Source organism: Camarhynchus parvulus, chromosome 1 (assembly GCF_901933205.1).
Source record: "Camarhynchus parvulus chromosome 1, STF_HiC, whole genome shotgun sequence".
NCBI lineage: Eukaryota > Metazoa > Chordata > Aves > Passeriformes > Thraupidae > Camarhynchus > Camarhynchus parvulus.
The window spans coordinates 52,284,221-52,307,114 of NC_044571.1; the positions used below are offsets into that span (position 1 = coordinate 52,284,221).

The 22,894-nt window shown below is 33.2% G+C and overlaps 1 protein-coding gene across 1 annotated transcript in view; it reads left to right on the forward strand.

The window, feature by feature from the left end:
• The window catches only part of LOC115909205 (kelch-like protein 1), a 124,274-nt gene extending 106,666 nt beyond the window's left edge, over positions 1 to 17,608 (forward strand). Inside the window, exons 8-10 of the mRNA XM_030958355.1 lie at positions 9,966 to 10,178; positions 14,307 to 14,478; positions 15,498 to 17,608. Coding sequence (XP_030814215.1) covers positions 9,966 to 10,178; positions 14,307 to 14,478; positions 15,498 to 15,557 — 445 coding nt within the window. The 3' untranslated portion in view covers positions 15,558 to 17,608. The remainder of the gene's footprint in view (positions 1 to 9,965; positions 10,179 to 14,306; positions 14,479 to 15,497) is intronic.
• The last annotated feature ends 5,286 nt before the right edge of the window (positions 17,609 to 22,894 follow it).

Here is a 22,894-nt window from a genome sequence, read left to right on the forward strand (position 1 = left end):
TTTATCAGTTTGTAACATATTTTGTTAAATATAGATGTTGTAGGACTTGCCACGACTGTAGAATTTCCTGGGATGAAATATGGTCAGTAATTCCTTCTGATATGGAAACAGCATCATCCTTTCTGCCTTGTTACTGTTAACAAGCCTGTTGCAGAGACTGGATAAGAAAGAGTGCATGAACCTCCTCAGATGAGCAATAGATATGGGTGTTAGAATACTAAATGTGGGATGGAGGTCTACGCTTTGAAAAAAAAAAACTGGTAGAGAATGGTGCTTTTTATATGCAGACATAGAGTTAAAAGTTGGGATGACTTATTTGAATCTTTGGGGCTCACATAAGTATGTGTAACTAGTGCACAAGTTATATAGTATAAGACCAGCGTTCTACAGTTGTCAGCAGATAGTGCTGAAGCAATAGAACTTTTCTGTAGTATGAGTTAGAAGCACCAAGGAATGAAAAGTGTGAAGAAGTCTATATTTGCCAGATCCTTTTTGAAATTATCACTTAACTATTTCAAGCTTTTCTGAATTTCTTGATTTTAAACTCAAGAAGAACAAAAAAAATCTAGTTGGCACCTTCAATCCAATAAATACCAATCCTTTCATTAATTTAAAATGTAAATGCCTCCAAATTATAGATAATACCATAGCTATTGATTATCCTTCTATTAAAAACTCTAATACATGGACTGCCCATTCCCTAAGAGCACTAAACATTTCCACTAATTTAATTTCATTTCAGAACATATTTTACATTAATGGCGTAGCATTAAGTGAAAATGAAATTTAGTTTACACATTTTCATCAGGAATACATACTCCTCAAAGACATTCTCTGTATCATACAGATTTATGTTAGTCTAAACATTTTTGCGTCACTAATTAACTGAAATTTTTCTATATTGCTCTATTATATGTCCACAAAAACTGCATTACAAAAAATATTCCTTAATTTCTACTGATATGTTCAAATTTATCAATCTTTTTTGAAGCAACTGTAGCTTTCATGGCAGAAAGTCTGGCCCTTAAGTCTTGATCCCTTTAGCAAATGCCAGTAAATCTGTGTTACAAAAGCATAAAATGCTCAGCTATTGATGGGATCCACAGGCTGACTTTGAATGGTAGAACATCACAGCAGTACCTAAAGTGTCAAAAATCATGACTTTGACACACTGGTAAAGCAGTTCAATCTCATGCTAACATCTTGCATAGTCAAGGAAAAGGAGCCCTGTCCTTTATTGATTGCCACATCCTCAAGTATGTTCTACAGTGAACTTGATATTTCCCCCCTGCTGCTATTTTTATTAAATACCACACAATGTTGTTGGTATATGATAGACGACAAAAAGTGAGGAATTGTTTAATCTTAACTTTAGAAATACAACTGTACAAGTATTCTTTCAAATAATATTTTACTTTTATTTAAGGAAAAGTTTTGTAAATTTTTGTTGTCTCTGAAGGAAAGTAAAAGAGCAAGGAGAATTGCTGCAAGAAAATATTATTCCGCATCAATATCCATCTGACTGCTTACCATTTGCTGTTACAGGCAAAATAGGCTTGACTTGGGGAAAATTAATGCAATTCATTAGTAATAAAAATAGATTCTGGCTAGTGAGAAGCAACCCCAAATTTTAAAATGCCACCTTTCTTCCCCCCTTTCCCAGGCTCAGTTTATGATTGTATAACATTGTAGCCCCACCTCTGACTGGTGCAGGGAGTGGGAAATGGGTTTTGTGGTCAGACCATAATTCTCAGACCCTTCTCTCTGCCCTCCTTTCTCACACATTTCCCTTGCTCCATCATGGGCTCTCCATGGGCTGCAGTCCTTTGGGAGATAATCTCCTACTCCAGTGTGGTGTCCTCCACAGGCCACTATGCCTATATCTAGCAGGAAAATGCAATGCCAAGACTACAGGCAAGATGCATAAACTGACCCAGAGATATTTTCCTTTACAGGAACAAACCCCTAAGCATAGATTCTCTTAATCAAATCCAACAGGTTTAAAATTGGAGTTGTTTGGCAAGCCTCATCTCTCTCCATCAATTGTGTTGAAAAAAAAGTCCTTTTTCCTGTTTGCCTGAGACATTGATATTTTTTTCATATTATTGTTGAAAGACAGTCCAACATAAAAAACCCTCACTTTTCTGGTTTTGTCCTTTAAGCAATTATTTATTATCAATTGGTAATGTCAAATTTGGTCTCTTATTTAACTGCAACAGATAGAATTTAGATCAGATTCCACATCCTATTAATTCTGCTTAAGTACTGATAGAATATACAAATTGTTATTTTTAAAAAATGCATTTGTATATACATATTATTATTTTTCCCTTTACATTCATGCAAATTAATGTGTTACATTTTTAATTTTACTAATTAGGTAGAGACACTTTAATAACTATGTAGCTTTGGGATTTTTTTTAATAGTTATTTACCTATTTATATTCAGTTACATTTATTCAGTTCCACCACTCTTGCAATAATTGGATTCATTTAGTAATGGATTTATCATAAACTGGATTATTGTTTTGGCAGTGCTTTCCCAGCTATTGTCGGTTTCATTTTGAATGGGAAACACAGAAAGCTGCCCAATAGAGATGTTGGCATATACACAGTGGAATGTTTTGTTTTCAGGCCATTTAATGAGAAAAACTGGAAAGAAACTTGTGTTATTTAGCTCAATATTATGTCTGCTGTAAACAGCAGTTACTTTAGTTTAATATGTTCCTTACAATTTTTATGCACTATTACAAAGTGACTATCAGAAAGTTTGGCCTGATGAACCTTATTTTTTAAGAAAAGTAGCAAAATTCAAACCAAATTAGTGTGAACACAAGAAAGGTTCTCAAAATCATCTTATAGTTAATCACTCACCGGGAATATAACTGCTTTGAACTGACCTTGGAGAGACGAAGGTTAATAATTCCACAAAGTCCTTAATGGTAGTTCAGTGTTTGGCATGAGAGAATTAGGAATGTATTACGTTCATATAACCACCTACAAAACTTGATTGTACGGCTGATTACAGCCTCCTCCAGGAGTTCTGCTCCTTTGGCTTTCATGCATCATATAATAAACTATCTGTGGCATTTTCTCTTAGCAGAATCATTAAGGTGTATTACTAATTCAGTGCCCTGGTCTGATCTTTTATGCTTTTGCACACAAATTCATATTTTCTACATGGGGGTCTCATGCAGCTCAGTGAATGTACCATTTAATTCAAAGTGCATTATATTCTCTCTTTCTCAAGCAAGATTTAACTTGTTATTTTGCATCCAGCCTGTAAAGAGAGAGACTCTGCACAGGTCTATTTTACTTTCTGTGGGACTAGGCTAGCCTTAAAAAGATACAAACTAGACAAATTTATGTCACTCTTGTAAGAAAAAAGTGAAACCATGAAGCTTTACTGAAATAATGAATCTTTAATGTAAAGCCACTATTTTTTCTACAGTCCAAGGCAGATGCATATGCAGCTAGGATGCCTGCCTCTTTCAAAACTAAGTCACTGGTAGGAGACACAACAGATGCTAAAAACATTGCTTATTTGCAGAGTGGGAACTTGCTGAGCCTATTTTCCCTAGCTATACTGTGGCCAGGGGCCCAGATGCTTGGACCACATTTCTATTTTGACTGTTTACTGTTCACCTACATCTTTTAGTGTGTATGCCCCTACTATGCCCTCCTCTTCATCCATTACCCACACAGCAAAATTTTCAGACTAGCTGGCTGTTGACTGTTGCCCAGCTGGAATGACTGTAATTTGTGATAAGGTCTGTCATTCAGGTTTTGTAATAAGAAACCATTTGCCTCTACTACATAATTCCTTTTTTTTCCAGTAAATTTTGTAATGAATTATAAAATCTACATAAATATGATCTAGTATGGTATGAATTAATTTGGACATGCATGTTGTTATGCAATTGCAAAAGTTCCATACCTTCTTGGTGATTTTTCATAGACAGCTCCTCACAGCACTGACTCCCTCTTCTTCACAGTACAACCAACAAACACCAACTCTCTCTTCACCCACCTAACCCACTCTTTTATATCACTCATTCTTATTAGACACAGCTGTGGCCTGTTAAGAGCAGGCCTGTTCCTAATCTTTGCTAATTAGTGCAGCTGCAACTCTTCAGGGGTGAGGCAGTTGGAGCAGTCTAGAGATCCTCCCACACCAAATGTAGGCTTCAACTTAGACTACACACACAGACGTGTACACGTGTGCATTCCTCTGTGTTATCATGTATATTCACATAATTCCTTATTTCCACATATGTGTCATCTGGAAGGATATTTAAATATACACATCTGACTGAAATTAAAGAAAGCTAAATAATAATTTAATGCTCAACTAAATATCTTTATGGGCAACAGCCATTACAACAGCTGACAAATACCTACTATACTCAGCAGAATAGAATACCAAGCCATCTCCACTCTTAACTTCTAATTTTTCCAATTTGAAACTTGATTAACTTCTTAATAACTAGTATTTGGGTAAGATGAACTTTCTTTTGACTCAGTAGACCAGCTTCAGATAAATCTCACATTATTGGCTGAGTTTGTTGAACAGAGAAGGGTTTGTTCTTTGTGAAGATCATAAGCTAAATGACCTAAGACCTTTTTGCAAGTCAGCCATATAATTGCAATGCATGGATAATTTTCATACTTCAGCAAAGACTTGGGAACTGCTCAAAATTATTAAATAAAGGAAGTATAAATATGCTTTAATTGTGCTTTTTAAGGCTGAAGTAACAATTCAAAATTTCATGCCAAACTAACAAGATGAGAAAGTATGACCAAAACTACTATATTACCCCTCAGTGCAATTTTTTTGTCATAGCTTTTGTTGCTTGAGGTTTTCTTTGCTCTTAGGCCTTACTGGTGATTCACTTATTCTTTTACTAATCCATTCAAACTAAGAAAAATACCTTGATTGGCATACATAGTTACTGTCATGTAAGGAGAAAAGAAAATGTTTTAAACTGCATGCTTTCTGCCCACAATATTCTCACTAATTACAAGGAAATCAGTATATTAAGTGTGACGTAGATATTTTGCATGCTGCTAAATTACAGAAGTGCTTTCTATTGTCAAAAAAGATTGTGCTGTCACATGTCTGTTTTCATCTACATCATCTACCTAACCAGACAGTATCTCAAATTTGCCTTAGGAAATTTTTAGCTATTATTAATGAACTTTGTGAAACTCTTTTGCAATGGGAAGAATAACGAACATATTTCAAAGACTAGCTCACCAGTTACCAGCCTTAGAATTTTTTTGGTTGAAAATTTTGTCTCTGTTCTTATTATGTTTTACTCTAAACGTACTTTGACCTATAAATATTTTTATAACTTAATTTGAATCCTGAGAAGTTATTTCATGTTCTTTTATGACAGTTTTTATGCTGCTGCTGTTTTATACATATGATGTTTGTTAACTTCTGGTTTAAATCAAACTATTATTTTTTTTTATTCTGTATCCCACTATAGGAAAAATGAGACACATATTGAAATAATTCTTCCTTAACTGTAGAAACCACAAAAAAAAGTGTAAATATTTTAAAATATTTTAGTCAAAATCATTAAATAAATGTATACTGAGACAAAAAATGGAACAACTCTATAGTCTAAAATTATTAAGCTCACAAAGAAAATTAGTATCATAAACATTATGTCAGTCTAGAACAAAGTAATTCTGTGGATTCACTAAAAATTCTTATTTAATGACAGGTTCACTGTGTGTCTTAATAATAGAGTAAATAAAGGTCCTCATGCACATGCTATAGTAAATGATCGATTTACAAAGACTATTTTGCCTCACCTACTTTAAAACCTGATAAAGTCAAGAATGTTTTTTAACTGGTGGATTCTGCATTGAGTCAATGGTCTTGTATAAAGCATGTAGCCCATATAATTCTGATTACAGTTAAAATTGCTTGAAACAAGTTCTTTCTATTAGGAAACTAAAATTTCCAGTGTAGGAAGTCAAACATTTTCATAACAATATTATCCATGCAAAGGGTGTTTTTCTCTCAATATTTTATGTCACAGAATCATAGAAGGCCTTTGGTTGGAAAGGACCTCAAAGATTATCGAGTTCCAACTCCCCTTTCATGGGCAGAAACACCAGCCCTTAGATCAAGTTCTCAGGGCCCCCATCTAACTTATTAGTAGTTACTACTAATTCAATTCCAGGAACTTACTCTATGACTATATATTTTTCCATTTTTGGGGGGTCAAACTCTACTTTTAATTTACTGCCCTACTGCATTATAAATGCGTGAAATGGCCTTCCAAATTTACACACATTAAGCCTCCATTAATGCTTTCCATTCACAAAATTATTGTATTTTCAACTTTTGCCAGTGAACTCTATTGGCTTAATCAAGACAGAATGGATAAATATCTCTCTCTATAGTCTGATTCCTAGGCCAAGTATGGACTGATTCAGCAATACAGTAGTCCAGCACCGATGAAAATTATCAGTGATCCTCAGTCCTACCAAGAAGATATCTTTTGTGCCAGAGTAATTCTCTGCTGATCTTTCAAACACACTGAAAGGCCAGAAAAGAGTACAAAAGGGCCTAAGCAAAAGACGGGATAAGGTCTTTGATATTCATAGTGAAAGAATTTTGAAAGGGAAAACCTCATTAAGAAATGCGGCAAGGGCATGATTCAACTGGTTTCACAAGCCATACCCACCTCACATCAAAGGCAGTCTGGTCTTTTGAGGTTGCCTTGTCAAACTGAATTTAAAACTGTCTTTTCTGAGTAGTTATCAAAGGTTTGTAGTGATAGAACTGAGAGAAATGCTTTTGATCCAGCTGGTCATGATTTCTCCTAATGTTTCCCACTTTGAAACCTCTACTTCATTTTTCTAGCCAATTATACATATAGTTATATATATACAAATGTTCAGCAATCTCTCTTCATCTTAGTAAAAGAAGTGGCAAAACCCTGAAAAGACAGAAGAGGCTGAGCTTGGCCTAATTTCATATCTATGTACAGTGTCTGAATCAGCTGAAATGTAGACTATATAGGAATAGAAATCTATAATATCTCCACAGGCAGAACCTTCACTGTGGAGATAAAAATGATCAGTACTGGATCCTTTCTTTTCCTTGCTGGTCTTGCTCTCTAAGGAGGGATATATGATTATTTTTGTTATAATAATTCTAGTTTTGATGGGATATACCGTTAAGGGTAATTCAGCTAATTCAGAGAAATACATGATATTTTTCCCTCTCAAAATTGTATTACAAATTTTTGACAAGCTGAACAAAGGTGAAAAAGATTGTTTAATTTAAAGTCATCTAATAAAATGACGCCTTACGCTCTAAAAAGGAAGTAAGAATACTAAATAGCTTTAATTATAAGTATTCAAAAATTTCAGATTCCTGATTCAGTATCCTGAATATTCAGTGCTTGTTGCAGAGCTGTTCCTCAGTCATTTTGGGCCTTTGTGAACACAGATTTGGAAATTTGACTGAAGACTGGAAGCTGACTGAATTGTTCAAGCTCAGTCACAACCAGAACTTTAAACAATTACTTCATTTCCAACTTTTTCTTGTCTGAACTGTTTTTATTTTACTCTTGTGAAATTAAAACAAAACTAAATTAATGATTCCTTAGCAGAAAAAAAATAGAAACTTAATCAAACTCTAAAATGTTAATTCCAAAATATGATTTTTTTTTTTGAAAATGAATTTTGTTCTGAATAGCTGAGAGCATTTTAGCAACAGACAAGGTGGTCCCAATCACTTTTATCAGTTATTTATGAACAGCATTTGCTGTCTTTTTATCAACAACTCAAGAATGCCTTCAGCTATATTTTATTAGCTGTCTTAATTGGAACAGAGGAATGAGAGAGTATATTTTACTTTCAGTGTGTAAATATCAGCTTATTGATTTATTTCAGTTGAAAGATGATGGAATAAATAAGAACTTTTCATGCCAGAAGAAATATCAAATTGGTAGGGATTTTGACTAGGGGTACACAAGATTATTTGCACTCAAGTCTGCAGAAGTGTTGGTTCTTTGCATTTTTAAAATGCTGTTCAGTGTTTATGAGTCCAAATATCTGCTTGGGAATATATTTGACAGTCTCAGAAATCTTAATCATGGTTTATATTTTGGGGGATCAATTCACTTACTGACATGTGGTTGTCTACTGCCTTCAGGGTGCCAGCAGTCATGTTTTTTTCTGCTGGTTTTTGTACTGTACTATTTTCCATATCTCTCAGCCTGGACAGAATGTCAACATAACTTAAATGTCACAAAAAATGTTTTATCGCCGTCTATGGGTAGCTGAACCAAGTCACATCTTTGAAAATAAAGATAATATCCTTGCAGACACCTACATGTAAATGTTTATATTTACATTTATATTAAGGTAAATGTTTTTGGTCACATGTTTAAATATTTTTCATGCTGTTCTTTGGGCTCAGATGACTACTCTGAGTGTAACAGCAAGTTGGACACTGTAGACATCCACAGATTAACAGAATTGGATGCTTTAATATTGATTTCATCTGTAGATATCGGATAATCATAAATAAAGTTAAATATGTTAGGTCTGAATCTAAAGAAAAAAAAGTATATTTGCTTTAGTATCTCTCAGAGAGGAGTATAGATTCTCCTGGGTGCTTTATTCAGAGTACAGGTATGTCTGTCAGGCACTACCAAAATGTTCTCAGGCTTCAGTGACATATTTAGTGGTTGTGCAGCACTTCCTTATTCATCAGCATCCATACCAATGAAATGTAATGGTAAATGCACATTTAAATGGCTCTGAATTCATGGAGTGCTTAGGACAGTAAAAGCTTCCAAACGAGTAATTGCTTTACAGAGACAGCTTTCACATCCAAAATTGCTTAGTGGTTGGACTTTAAAATAGCCTGTGTTTCTATTAGTTAATCTCCAGGCACTATATAAAAGGCAACAGACTGCAAAAAGGTTCATATGGAATGAATACAGCATGGTATTAGGGGGAAAGAACAATCAGAACTATTTCCTCCTGGGACCCATTATAAACAGTAGAACGAAACAAGTTTCTTGCCTGCAGATGCTTACCAACATAACATCATTTTTGTTAAACCACATGTTTTATAATTTCAAGTTTAAAATACTCTTCAGAAGTTGTCCATGACTTTCCAACATAACTCTACCCTCATAAAACATTCTGATGAAGAAAAACAAGACACTGTGGTTGGGGGTTATAATTGTCGTGCAAAATAGACATGTTGCTGTTAGTGTGGGTAAGAATTTTCTTCTGCATAAGCAAGAGCCTTGAAACTGAGGTAGTAATTTTTTTAAATCCATGTATAAAACATAATGTGATAGTCCTATCTGCAACACATTTCCTATTTGATCTCTACTATATTCTAAGTGTAAAACTCATGCTGAAAATGTGTTCCAATTGATAGATCTTTATGTGGAATTTGTTTAATATCAGATCTTGTTTTCTATATTTTTTGTGCTTCTTAATACTTTGATGCACAGCAAAAACACAGAGAAACTATAATAAATGGGCGGCATATTTCTTCCATGTCTGGATTAACAGACATAAGTTTTGCACTTCCACTTCCATCTCATAGATGGTGAGCTTAGGCAGCAACCCTGCTTACATGATTTTTAAACCTATAGAGACAAACCTGCATGTCATTTGTGGTGCTCTTGACTGAATAGGCAGTAAAGAAAGAATGAAAATATTCATTAGCAGAAAGAAATATCTTCCTTCCTCTTCAGGTGGACAAAATACTAAATAGCACATGAGTTTGGTAACAATATTGAAAACATCTGTTTTTTTCACTATATGAGGTTCACATGATTTCAAATATTATGTATTTTCTTTTTTTCTGTTTTCTGATGTCAGATATAAAAACAGTTACTCATGGTTTTTATCTTTTCTGCAATTCTGAGCTGTTGTTTTGTCAACATTTTTATTTGCATGGACTTTCTTAGGTTATATTCGGTTGGAGGTCGGGATGGAAGTTCATGTTTGAGTTCAATGGAATATTATGATCCTCATACAAATAAATGGAATATGTGTGCTCCTATGTGTAAGAGAAGAGGAGGTGTAGGAGTGGCTACCTGTGATGGCTTTCTTTATGCAGTTGGAGGTCATGATGCTCCTGCTTCTAATCACTGTTCTCGACTGCTGGACTATGTGGAAAGGTATCAAATTATACATGCATTTTTTAAATACAAAGTAATGTCTGGTAGCATTATTTTCTTAGCTTAGTTATGGCAGGTTTAAACAGATGTTCTTAACCCTAGAAATGTCTAATTAGTTCTTACTTGAAAAAATTCTATAAAGGTGTGTGAAAGACAATCTCTTTTAATCTTATTGTAATCCCTTTTTATTCACAGTATTATTATATATTACCACAAACACAAAAATCCACTCTTTTCACATCCCATTTAAGTACTTTTAGGACACTATATTATGCATTGGAGTGTCACAAACTAAAAATTGTAGAGATAAATTTTTTTTTTCCTTGAAATAATTTTATAACACAAAATTGAATTATATTTAGAATACTTTCTAACTCCAAAAACATAGCTAAGCAAAGAAGAAATAAAGAACTGTTTAAGTGATGAATATTCACAGTACAATGAATTCCTTCCTTTATCAAAATTGCCACTTTCTAATGTGGTGATGTAAGCCTGATACACTTTATTTACAGTACCCTGAATTTTGCAAGTAGATTTTCTACAAATCCAAGTATATCTAGTAGAGCAGTGCAGCACAGATGAAGTGATTAAAGCACTCAGTTTAAAGGTATTCTTCAAATTTTTCATGAATGTTCGACTTTTTTTTTTCCTGTTTTTGAATGCTATAAAATAGAATAAGGAAAATCACTCCAAATGTGTACAGATTGCAAAAGTTAAAGTAGGTATGCTTGAGTAATTGGTTTATCTTAACATAGAAGCTGGGAAAGATTTATCTCATTATTTCTTTTCAGAAGGGCTTGATTAAATGTCAGTTATTTCTTCTGCTAAATCCAGCTCAGTATTCAATATTTAAGTGAAAAATTCTGAGTGAAAACTCCTTATGTTAGCCATATGATTTTGCTCAATCTTAAATTCATTGCCATCTCTACTGTATGCAAACAAAGATCATTGCCAAATTCTTCTCAACAGAGGGACAGTTAATCAGTGAAATACCATGATGCCTGTACTTACAGGGACTATGTTTGTGGACCTCTATTTATAAGGAACAATAACAAGAATTTTCAATTAAATAAATTTATATTAAGACTACTAGTGACAGTCTTAATGAGATATTTTCAACTGCTTCTCCTTATTTGTACTTAGAAGGGATCTTTTATTTCATTTTTCATTCTCTGAGAAGACAACTCTTCTGGTGTTGATGACAAACCATATTCCATCACATTTGTCTTTCTCAGGAGACACTGCAAAAATTAGCTAAACCTATCCTTATGCTGGTTTATGTACTACTATTAGAGTGACAATATACAGTATCCCTCATCTAGATATTTTTCCCACTTGTAGCAAAAAGTGTGGATGATGTATTTCATCAATAGTTAGCTTTGACACTAAAAGTTGGGACTAACAAACAAAAACTTGTAAGGCAAAAACTTACATCAAGTGGATGTGAATTAGCTGGTGGACTCCGCTGAAATGTGAAAAAACTCTCATGGTCCTTGCATTGATTGATTAGTTTATAAGATGGCTGGAACGTTATTTAGTATGTCTGCTTTTTATTCCAAAATAATGCATCATATCCGAAAAATAAAAGCTCCTCAATATCTTAGGAAAACAAAGAATAGCAAGTGATGAGGTGGTCTATTAATCTGAGTAATTTTATCTCTCAGACACTTTTTCTTTCTGTAAATATTGAAGGCCTGCTTTTTAACTAAGTCTCTTCTTATTCAGGAATGAGTCTGCTTCAGTCATTTTGTCATTCTGATGCAGCCTGCTAGGATGTGCTTTCTTCCAGTACCAAATTGTTCTTAGAAGACTGTGAAACCAGACATAATATGTTAAAAATTTTTTTAAGACTATGCAAATATAGTGGAGGCAGCAGATTCATGTTTTCTTAATGCTACTGCTAAAGTACTGCTCAATGGTAGTTAGGTATTGCAGTTTACTTTCTTCTAAGGTTGATGCAATTTTAAAGGATTTTGTCTGGATTTAAGCATTCTGAAATAATAGTTACATTTCACTCATCTTCACAAGTTGACAAAGTGCAATCTTCTATTCCTTTTTAAAGGCAAAACAACTACTTCATAAGAATTATAAAATTTTCAAGATATTTTGGCAGATTTCATAAAGCAGGTTTTCTTTTTCACGTGTTGCTCAAAACTTGACAGATGCTAAAAACATAGTCATTTGACCAACAGTTTTTTTCCCCCTTGACTCATCTTGATTTCAAAATTAATTTCTTTCCACATTTAGGAACTTTTATCATAACCCTGTTCAGCCTGGGGCATACTTAGTTATTATAAAGATGACATGTACAGATGCTTTTTAGCAGCAAAAAGGATGTAAGAAATCTCAAGTATTTTCCTGGCAGTTACAAAACCAACAAGTTCCTGTGCAGTTCTATTTCATTGACAGAATTGAGTTATAAGGATTCATTTTAGCCTTGCATACCTGTTTATTGGAAGAAGAAGGAAAAAGAAAAGGTCAAATTATGATGTCAGTTTTATCGTTTTCCAGCTTTAACTTTTGCACCTCCTCACCTTGGCCCTTGTAATTTAAGTGGACTGTATGGAGGAGTCTATTAAACATTTATTACCTTTAGGTAGGCGAAGATACAATACACACTGGTGCATTTCAATGGATGGGAAACTGTTTCAGCTAGAGGCATATGATGATGTCATTGAAAAACTCACACAGTGTTTGAAAAAAAACCCATTAATTTTTTTTTACTGGCTTGTTAAATGGTCAGTTCCCTTCCACATATTCAAGCAATATTTTGCAATATTTTCCTCTAAAGTTAGGAAAGACATTTATCATATATCTAGATATTTGAGATTTTATTTTCTGAGAAGTCCCCCAAATGCCAGGATTAGAGGCTAGCACACAAGTAGATTGTTTTCTTAAAATGTGTTTATGTCTCAAGAACAATATGAACAAGGTTAGAGACAATTCTTTTATTGTCCAATTTAAAAGTTGTATGTATGAACCAAAAGGCTGTTACAAGAAAAACACTGTAGCATTGCTATTTCAGTGCTTGTATTAATATATATATATAATATTTATATATAATATTTCATTGTTCAAATATATAGGACTTCAAACAGTATCCCTCCAAGTTGCTTATCAGTAATATGACTTACACATTTAAGCAACTTAATAAAGTCAGACTTTTTAAAGGATTTGTAGACTGAAAATTTGCTTATTTTCTCCACTGCTCATGTGATTCTATTACATTGTAGACTTGCTTAAGGACAGATTAAATTAGTTTTATTATAGTGTGATGCACTATTCTGTTTTAGTAATATTTGACATCTAAAAATGAGATATCTAGTGTAACCTAATACTATGGACATCCTTGGTAAAAAACTATCAAAAGATAATTAGTAGTAATAATAATTTCTGGTTTATGCATGTCCAAAAGAGTTACAAGGGAATGACTTCTGAAATGAAACAATTTTACTTTGTTAAGGAATATCTAAATGAAAACCTAGGTTAAATATTTAATTTTGAAATTACCGTCATTATACAGAAAGACGTTTACCCTCAGTTTTAAAAATTCAGTTGTGACTATGTCTAAAAAACAGTATTACTTAATCTACTTGAGCAAATATCAGGAGGAGAAACTAACTGCAATGCAATGCAGTTAAGCATAAGAATACATAGGGAAATTTTTACTGTTGTATAGTATAATTTCAGAAATTAAAACATATTGAAATTTAATTTACGAAATAATATTTCTAATCTTTTAGATGCACTATGGGAAATACTCCACTTTAAATGTATACATAACAGATAAATAAAATGTTATACCCATCCATTCAGATATTGGTCATATATCTTTATGGTCACATATCGTTATATATCGGATCTCTTTATGACACACTATCCTACAAATACCTTAGTTTATTCTAGAAAGTTCTGAGCAAAAGTTTCTAATCAGCAACTAAAGCGTTGAATTGGCAACACAATAAATCTGTATATTTTCTTTTTGGTGTTAGGAAGAAATTTTTTTGATAGGATACTAAAGGTTTGGTTTTTTCCTCCAGAAAAAAAATAACTATATTCAAGTGAAAATCAACATGGATTGATGCTTGTCTTCTCTGCACATACCCAGTTTCATTTTTCTTTGCTCAGGTATGACCCAAAAACTGATACATGGACAATGGTGGCTCCACTGAGTATGCCTCGAGATGCTGTTGGTGTTTGTCTCCTTGGTGACAAATTATATGCAGTAGGTGGCTATGATGGTCAATCATACCTGAACACTATGGAAGCATATGACCCTCAAACTAATGAGTGGACACAGGTAATTATAAAGTTTATCTTATATATACACATGTGCACACACACATGCATATACACACTTATATGTATGAATTAGCCATTCGCCAAGCTTTCTTTAAACCTAGTGCAGAAAGGTTCATACTTCAGAATCATGATCTTATCCTACAATAAGCATTTAAAATAGGTGAGATGTATTATACTCAAAAATGCCTATTTCTTCTTATGATTGCAAGGGGGAACTTCTGTTGACAAGCTTGAATGTAGACAGAAATGCTTTAAAGTTAGTTCAGAAGGCCATATTTTTTAATCTACTATGAATTACTAAGAAGAGCATTTTTATGATGTTCTGTAGGAGATACGAAATTAATTTTGGAATATTCTCTTTTTGCAAAACCACCAGTTCACATTAAAAACCATTAATAAACATGATTGGACAGGTAGTTTGGAGACACGTAAACAATGTTGTGATTTATACAGTCAAAGCAATATTGTGATTTATACAGTTGCACAAATTACAGTGTGTTGTTACATATAATCTGACTCTACTTTGATAGTTTCAGCAAGATTCAGTCCCCTAAAGGTTTTAATCCTTGTGTTGTCTTCAATACTGTTTAAAATTGCCAAACATATTCTAAAGGACACTTTAACCTGTTTAGGAATACTGGAACCATTTCTGTATATTCATAGCTTCAACCTTGCCCCAAGGACTAAAGTGGAACATCAGCCACAGTCTAGAGAATACAGAAACCCCTTGCATATCAATCGTTCACAAAATTGATGACAACTCTAAAATTAATTCCTGCTTCCAGTTCTCACATCTTTCAAAAGAAAGATGTCAGATTTGAGTAAGCAATTTTAAATTACAATAGTAGCATAATCTGGGTTTTGTTTATTTTTAGCAATTTATATGTCCATTAGTTTTGACCATTTAAAAATAATTTTTACTCAGCGCTTTGACAATCTTTGCATGGCTTGTTCCTGTTTGCCAATCTTTTGCATGCTTTTTTCCTATTCAGTTAATTTGTGTCTGTTTTTCTGCAGATGGCTTCCTTAAATATTGGAAGGGCTGGTGCCTGTGTTGTAGTCATCAAACAACCATGACTTTGTCAGCACTGCTTAGGATTTTACTGACTGTGAAATGATTATTTTTCTATGAGACAAAGAGAATGATATCTTCCCAAAAGCAAGGATCTACACAGTGAATACACTGTTGATCACAAACTCGAAGAAGTCTGGAAGTGACAAAGATTAAGTATTTATGCCCTATAAAATCATAAAACCGTTCACAGTCAGTGAACAAGGAAAAAGCCCCAGAGTATTGTAGGCGTAAATATGTGAATGTAGAGTAGTAAGTTCAGGTATTGTTCTCATGAATGTGTCCTGGAGAACTGGATAATCATGGGAAATCTACACAAAGAGTGGAAAGGAATAAGAGAATGGTTTTCATGGCTGCAAGAGAACTGCAGAAACATGAAAGTATATTTAATCAATTTTAAACTGTGTTTTTTTAAAAGAGAAAAGTGGGTAGTAATATAATTTTTTTTGCTGTTCGAGTCTTGTCCTCAAATGGGTTATAGTCTTCTCGTTTAAATGAGCAGTTTGACTTTACTGAAAGGAAGAGGTCAAATAGTCTGGATATTCATAGTGACTGATCTGTGACTCTAGAGCAGGAAGAAACACAAAACTAAAAGTAGACTTTTTTGTAACTTCAGGTTGTACCTCCTCACCTGCGTTAATGCATCTTATAAATGAGTCTGTTGAGGGGGAAGCCTGTGTGTTTAATCAAGTAATATAAAGCAGTCTTGTGGCTGCACTGGGGCTTTGTTGCAAATATGGGAGTCAAAGAAACAGTTGCCTAGCTCTTTCTTAATCTTATATTCAATTTAAGCATGTGGGCTCTAACCTCATTGTTTAATGCATCTACTGCATGTTGGAAGCTCATGACAAGCTGGAAAATTGATCCCCTTCTTTCCCTGCATCATGTTAATGGATGAACCATGACAAGAACAGTTTATAGAGACTCTTCTAATATTTCAAGAGGGAGAAAAATCCTACATTTTGTTTCTTTCTGATGCTTGTACATACACAATTTTGCCTACTTGGAGCTGCAAATTTATGACTTTCAACTTATGACTGAGAATAACTGCAAGTCAGGAAATCAGAATAAATGCAAGTGGAATAAGGAAAATTAGACCATTTGATCTAATAAATTTCATATGATAAATAGACTAGTGTCATCTGTGCTTCCCTTTAAGGTTGATAATTTCTGACAGTAATGATAGTTTGAGCTTTTGATTTGGCAGTAGATCTGGTGCTGATGCTTTCTGTCTGCTCAGCTGAATCAGTTAGAACCTAAGGGCACTACTGGAATATGAAATTCTGCTATTCAGGGATGCACAGCTTCTGGGAAAAGGGCACCAAATATACTTCTCTAAAGCCTTGCTAATCCTATAGGAAACATTTCATGGCCCAAAAGCTGAAACTTCACAATCCTCTGTCGCTAGCAATTTTGAGAAGGAATTCTGCTTGCACTAAAATGAGTTTTCTTAGGGGAAACCTCTGCAATCATTTGAGATGAAAAAATACATAGAGCTTCCATCTTGGGCCATTTGATTTGAAGGTGTGTCTTTCCTTCTAACTGCATCAGTATGCATGGAGGTCTTTGTTTACTGATCTAAGTTGAATTGCAATTCTGAAGCCTAAGTATATGGATTTAAAAGATTTAAATATTTCTCTGTCCTCATTTGGAATCAGCTGAAAACACTTCAACATTAATTTTCCACAGGCAGTTGCCTTTTGAATTGCAATTAGTCTTTCACAGACAAACATATGAATTTTTCTCCAACTACAACAAGCTGTTGAATAAAAATGTTACCTCTCTAAAGATTTTGCTTCACATAAGCACAAGTTTTGGAAACCAAATGAAGAAGATTCTAAAATAATAACCATAAGTAAATATAGATATTGGTATTCAGAACTCCCACAGAGATAGTTAAAGAACTTAGAAATTGAATTTTAATTCTATTCCCAGAACTTTCTTTTGATTTCATTATATTAATATATAATAAAAATATTATTGTTCTACCTATACACAGATCTTCAAAGTTAGATTATTCCTATTAATTTCATTCTGTGCCAAATTTGTTTTAAGTGCCTTGATCATTATTTTCTTCCATTTATCCTCATTTAATTTTAGATTCTGTTTCCTTTTCAACTTTTTCAATTTGGTTTTATATTACCAAAATGATTCTCATGTGAATTTTTTCAGCCTTTTCCACTTCTCTTATTTTGAAACAATAAAATTTGTATTTGTTTTATTTTGATTATGTAAAATCTAGCCACAATAAGAATCAAAATTAACTTTCATTTATGCAAGTGCTACAAGTTTCTTCTGAGGAGAATTTATGAAAAAAAATTTTTTCTTTACCATTATGATTACTTTCACTAAAAATAATAATAATTTTACCTTTTTCTCAAAGAGAATGTCTTTAAATCCAAGTACTATATAATTGTAGTCTTGCAAGATTTCTGTGGTTCATTAAAACCATCTTATACTTTTTTATGTATAAGAATTTAAATCACTTCTGATACACTAAATTGTGCTAAACAATGTTAAGTTTACTTATTAAGAAAGCCACTGTCTTTTCAAAAAACAGGTGACCTAGTTCATCTACCATGATTTATTTTCTCTTACATGGTCTCTTTGATTTCAAAGTACAAAAATCACAATGAAATCAGAGCTGCAACAAACATTAATTTTACTGAAATCAATGAATAAATTCCTTGAAATGTAGCTATTTCCTAATATGTTGGAATCCTTGTATATCTACATCTAAAAATGCTAATTAATAGCTATTCTTTAGTGTAGCTTTTTAGTATTGACACTACATCCAATTTTATAGCAAAGTTTTACAATGTTATCAAAGTCACAAATAAGCTATGAATATTATTTCATTGGCTTTAGTTACAATTGTTCAATAATTATTTAAATATATGTTCTTTCAATCAAAATACTTATATTGTTTAAAAATCAGAAGTAAATTTTTAAAAATCATTTTATATATAGAACAGACTTTTTATTCATATGAAACTTGTCCAATTATTAAGACAATATTAGGATGCTTTCAGGGGTAGTTGTCTGCCTCATAATTTTACTCTGTTAAGTTAACATTAATTGATGTAAGGAAACCATTTTAGCACAGACAAGGAATCGTTTCCTTGGATAACATTTTCTTCTACAGAAACCTGCAATCAATTGACCATTATTTTAAAAGTACTTAAAATATATCTAGAAATATATATTTATTATGTCTATAATCTTATCTCTATATATTATTCAGATACTTTCAATATGCTTAGAAGGCCCATATAAATTCCCTTAAATATGTTTATGCCTTAAACATTTTGTATTATTTCAATAAAAGTAACTCACAAAATAAATTTGGGTTATGCAAATAAATGGCTCAGACCTTGATGTCCATGAGCAAAAACCAGAAAAGCTGTGAATTGTGATTATGAACGAAATATACTTTTTCCACAAGAGAATTTGCATTCTGGAAAACTTTCCTTATTATTTTGCCCACAATAAGCTGGGGAAAAGAAATGTGACCTATGACCTATGTTATCTATGAATTTACATTAGTTATTTCATGAGGAATAAATAGAGAAGACATTTCCAAAAAGGCTTCATAAAAGCTCTTGTAACTTTTATCAAATAGCAGTAATAGATTCCATCATTTAAATTCTTAAAATATCAAATTATTGGATTTTTTGCATTTACTGTACCAAGTAAATGTGTATACACTAGGTAATGCGGGCTCACTTCCAGCTCAGAATCTCAATATGTTAAAGTAACTCCAGATATATTTCTTTAAAAACAGATTATCCATGCAGTATATCTGTTCTAACTTAAATGAGAATGCATAAAATTTTCAGCAGATAATTATTCTTCAGCATTATTCTAAATCCAGTGTAAAGCTGCTCAAATTGGCATAACCTTGCAATTCGTAGTAAATTCCCTCATGATAGTTTTGCTTCATAGTTCATGGGGACTGGGTACACTTTGGGACAGAGAAACCGCTGAAAATCATTATATCAGCATAAGCTTGATTTCGACATGCAGGACTACAGCTGTCAGACATTGAACCATAAAGAAAATTGCTAGCACAGGTAAGAATCGTAGTGACAGGGAACAATACAGCTTTGAGTCACTGGCTTTCCACAACTTCACCTTGGGGAATCTGTGCAGCTGCCAACTTCATCACCCACTAAGAGCTGCAAAAGTATCCAAAGCTGTGGTATAAGCAGCTTACACTTCTATCACCCCATACTTTCCCAGATTTCCCATGACGATTAAAAATGCACAAAATTAAAATAATGATGATGATAATAAATCCTCTCTTGCAGAAGTTTAGTACTGCTTTAGAATTAGGTCTGTGAACCAGGTTCATGTTCAGTGTTCTTTGCTTAGGTGGCCTAGGTTGTGTGTTAAGTCTGGTGACACCTTTAGCGAACTCTTTCTAACATCCTCAAAAAAATTATCAGAACAGGGCTGCCTTTAATGGCCTCCAGGAAGAAATTATGTTCCAAAGGGGAGATGTTTCCATTAAATAGATGAGCATTCAGTTTAGTAATCCTCACATAAGTGTCTGATACCATGTGAGATGCCCAAAATAATCTAAGTCGTCCACGCTGGGCTGGCACATATGACACAGATGAAGTTATGAAGTGGTAACAGGAGTTTGAATGGGCTGTAAAGTATCCCAGATGATATTAGATACCTTTTTGTAGGCAAATAGAATCCATGATCACTAGTTATTTGATAAAAATAAATCACTAGTTATTAGATAAAAACTAACAACCCACCTGTGTGATGGGACAGCCTGAACTTAAAAATATTTTACTTCAGGTTGCTTAAGCTTGAAAATATTAACCTCAGTTGTCCAATGAGTGATACAAATAGTGAGACAGGTGTGATATCCATTAATACTTATTCATGTTGGCAAGTATGGGAAATGCTAACTTGTAGAGATCCTCTTTATATGGAAAATTATCTTTTTTCCCATCACTTCAGTGAAAAATATGTTCTGTAACCAAGTCAGGGTAAATCACCCTTACTCAGCAGTTATTGGAAAAAATCACCAACATTGGTTGCTATTAGCTAATGTTAACTTTTAGGGGTTTTTTTTCTATTTAACAGCAAAATGTTTCTGAGTGCAATTTTGGGAAGGTTTGGGCAGTGCATTTTAGTCACATTGTGGAAAATCTCACATATAGACATAGTGTGAAAACAGACTATTTGGCTTGGATTTTTTCTTGTTTGTACATCTGTATATTTCACCAGGATATCAGTTAATTTTAAATGGTCATCTGTTCCACTTGAAAGGTGAAAGAAGACTTGCTATAGCAGGCTGAATGGATAAATATCCATGTCATAATAAAGAGGGTTCTACTGTGCAAATGTTCACATCAGAATTATACATCCAAAGGATTTTCTTATAGCCAGAGTAGAAAAATCACTATTTCCAGGACATGATTCATCATGTTAATAGGTGAAATAAATCACACTTTTAAAATGTGTTTCTCTCCATTGACTGCAAAAGTGCTTAAAATGACTAGTTCAGACAGAATTACTTAAGCTGGATAAGATGCATCTCTACCCTTTGAGAAATGCCTAGAAGGAACTGGCCCCACAAACATTTATTTCTAATAAATATGACAGGAATTTAATTTAGAATATAACTCCAAGACTCAAACATGCATTGAACAAAAAGCAATTTCCCTGTTCTGAAATCAAACACTCTTATGACACTCAGAAAGTGGATAATTTGGAGCTTTCAAATTACAGGCAAAGGAAGAAAAAGATATCTCTTTGTTAACCTAGAAGGAGAAAAAGTGTTCAGAACATTGCAGCTGCAGCTCCTGGTTACCTAAACTTTTAGATATCCTCTATTTGAGGGATAGGGGAGCAATTTAATACAGTAACCTACAAGACATATCTATATAATTAAACTTCACAAACTTTCAGAACATGAAATAGGCTTATATAAAAACAGAATTGCTGTAATCAATGGACATCATTATTCCAGGCCCTGTGTGGGAAGGGAAAAACTGGAGAAAAGCAGACATCTCCCATCAGATGGGTCATCTCAGCCAAATGTAGGCATACAGAAAAATCACCTGCTTGAAATGCATTTTTTTCCTCTTTGATCTATAAAGGTGCCAATGAGAATAACCAGATTTAGTCACCTAAATTAGTAGAAATACCAACAATGAAGTGTAGAAAAATGCCAATAGTATGATCTATCTGAAATTGTAAATCCATTTGACTTGCTTTTAGATTTATCTATGTTATCATTTATCTCACAAGTAGTATACACCACACTACATATTTTTTGACAGCTCTATGTATATACACAATTAAAGAGATATATTTCATGTGATCAAAATCGACTTTTGAAATAACATCCATTATACAGCTAATGTAGGTGAATTTTTGTTTTTATGAAAGTTCACAGTTTTGTGCAGTTCTTCACAAAGTGCAAAACACTGGATTAATTGTTCATTTCATTATAAACTGTGAATGTTTAGCACCTTCTAAAATCACAGACCATATTCTTTGCTCTTTAAAATCAGATGCTTATTTTTTATTCCATTTTTCAAAATTGTGGCTATATTTTACATAAGACATTTTTATGAAACATATCTTTATGTGTCTGGAACTTTGCAGAAAAATACATGTCAGGATTCTGTTGGAATGAGATTAAAAAATGCACAAACTTTTATAAATGTATTTTCTATGTCACATACCTAACATATTTTTGGTTATGTTTAGTAGATTTTAGGAAACTGATTTAGAGTTCTTAAAAAATTTATAAAGAAAATGAGACCAAGATTTTGGTCCAAAGAATTTAAAGAATAAACTTTACTTGCTTGACTATCATTCCCCTCTTCCCTCCTAAAAGGCAACAACAATAACTAAAAAGAAAAAAAAGAAAAAAAAAAAAAAGAACCCCAGATAATTTCTAAGTTCTTTTTAATTTCAGTGTACATTTAATAATTTATATTGTCATACATTATGATTATTTGTAAAATTAGAGGAAGAGCTGCAACCAAACTGACATAGAAATAACTGTTATGCACAGATTGCAGGTCATCATTAATTGGGGAAATAAAAAATAATTTTTCTAGAATGGTCTAGTAAACACAAAGTGTCAGTAGACTTATGCTAATGGATGGCTCATTCCTTAACTAAAATGCTTCTGCCTTCACCTTGCATACCAAAAGAGCTTGTATCAGATTATGGCTGCTTGCTTTGAGGAAGAGACTGGAAAACGAGGTCTGAGTCTTTAACTCAAGAGGAGCGTTGTTAAAGCAGGAATGATGTGGTTAACAGCATGTCACAAATATAAACTTTCCAGTGCTGTTATATGAGCATG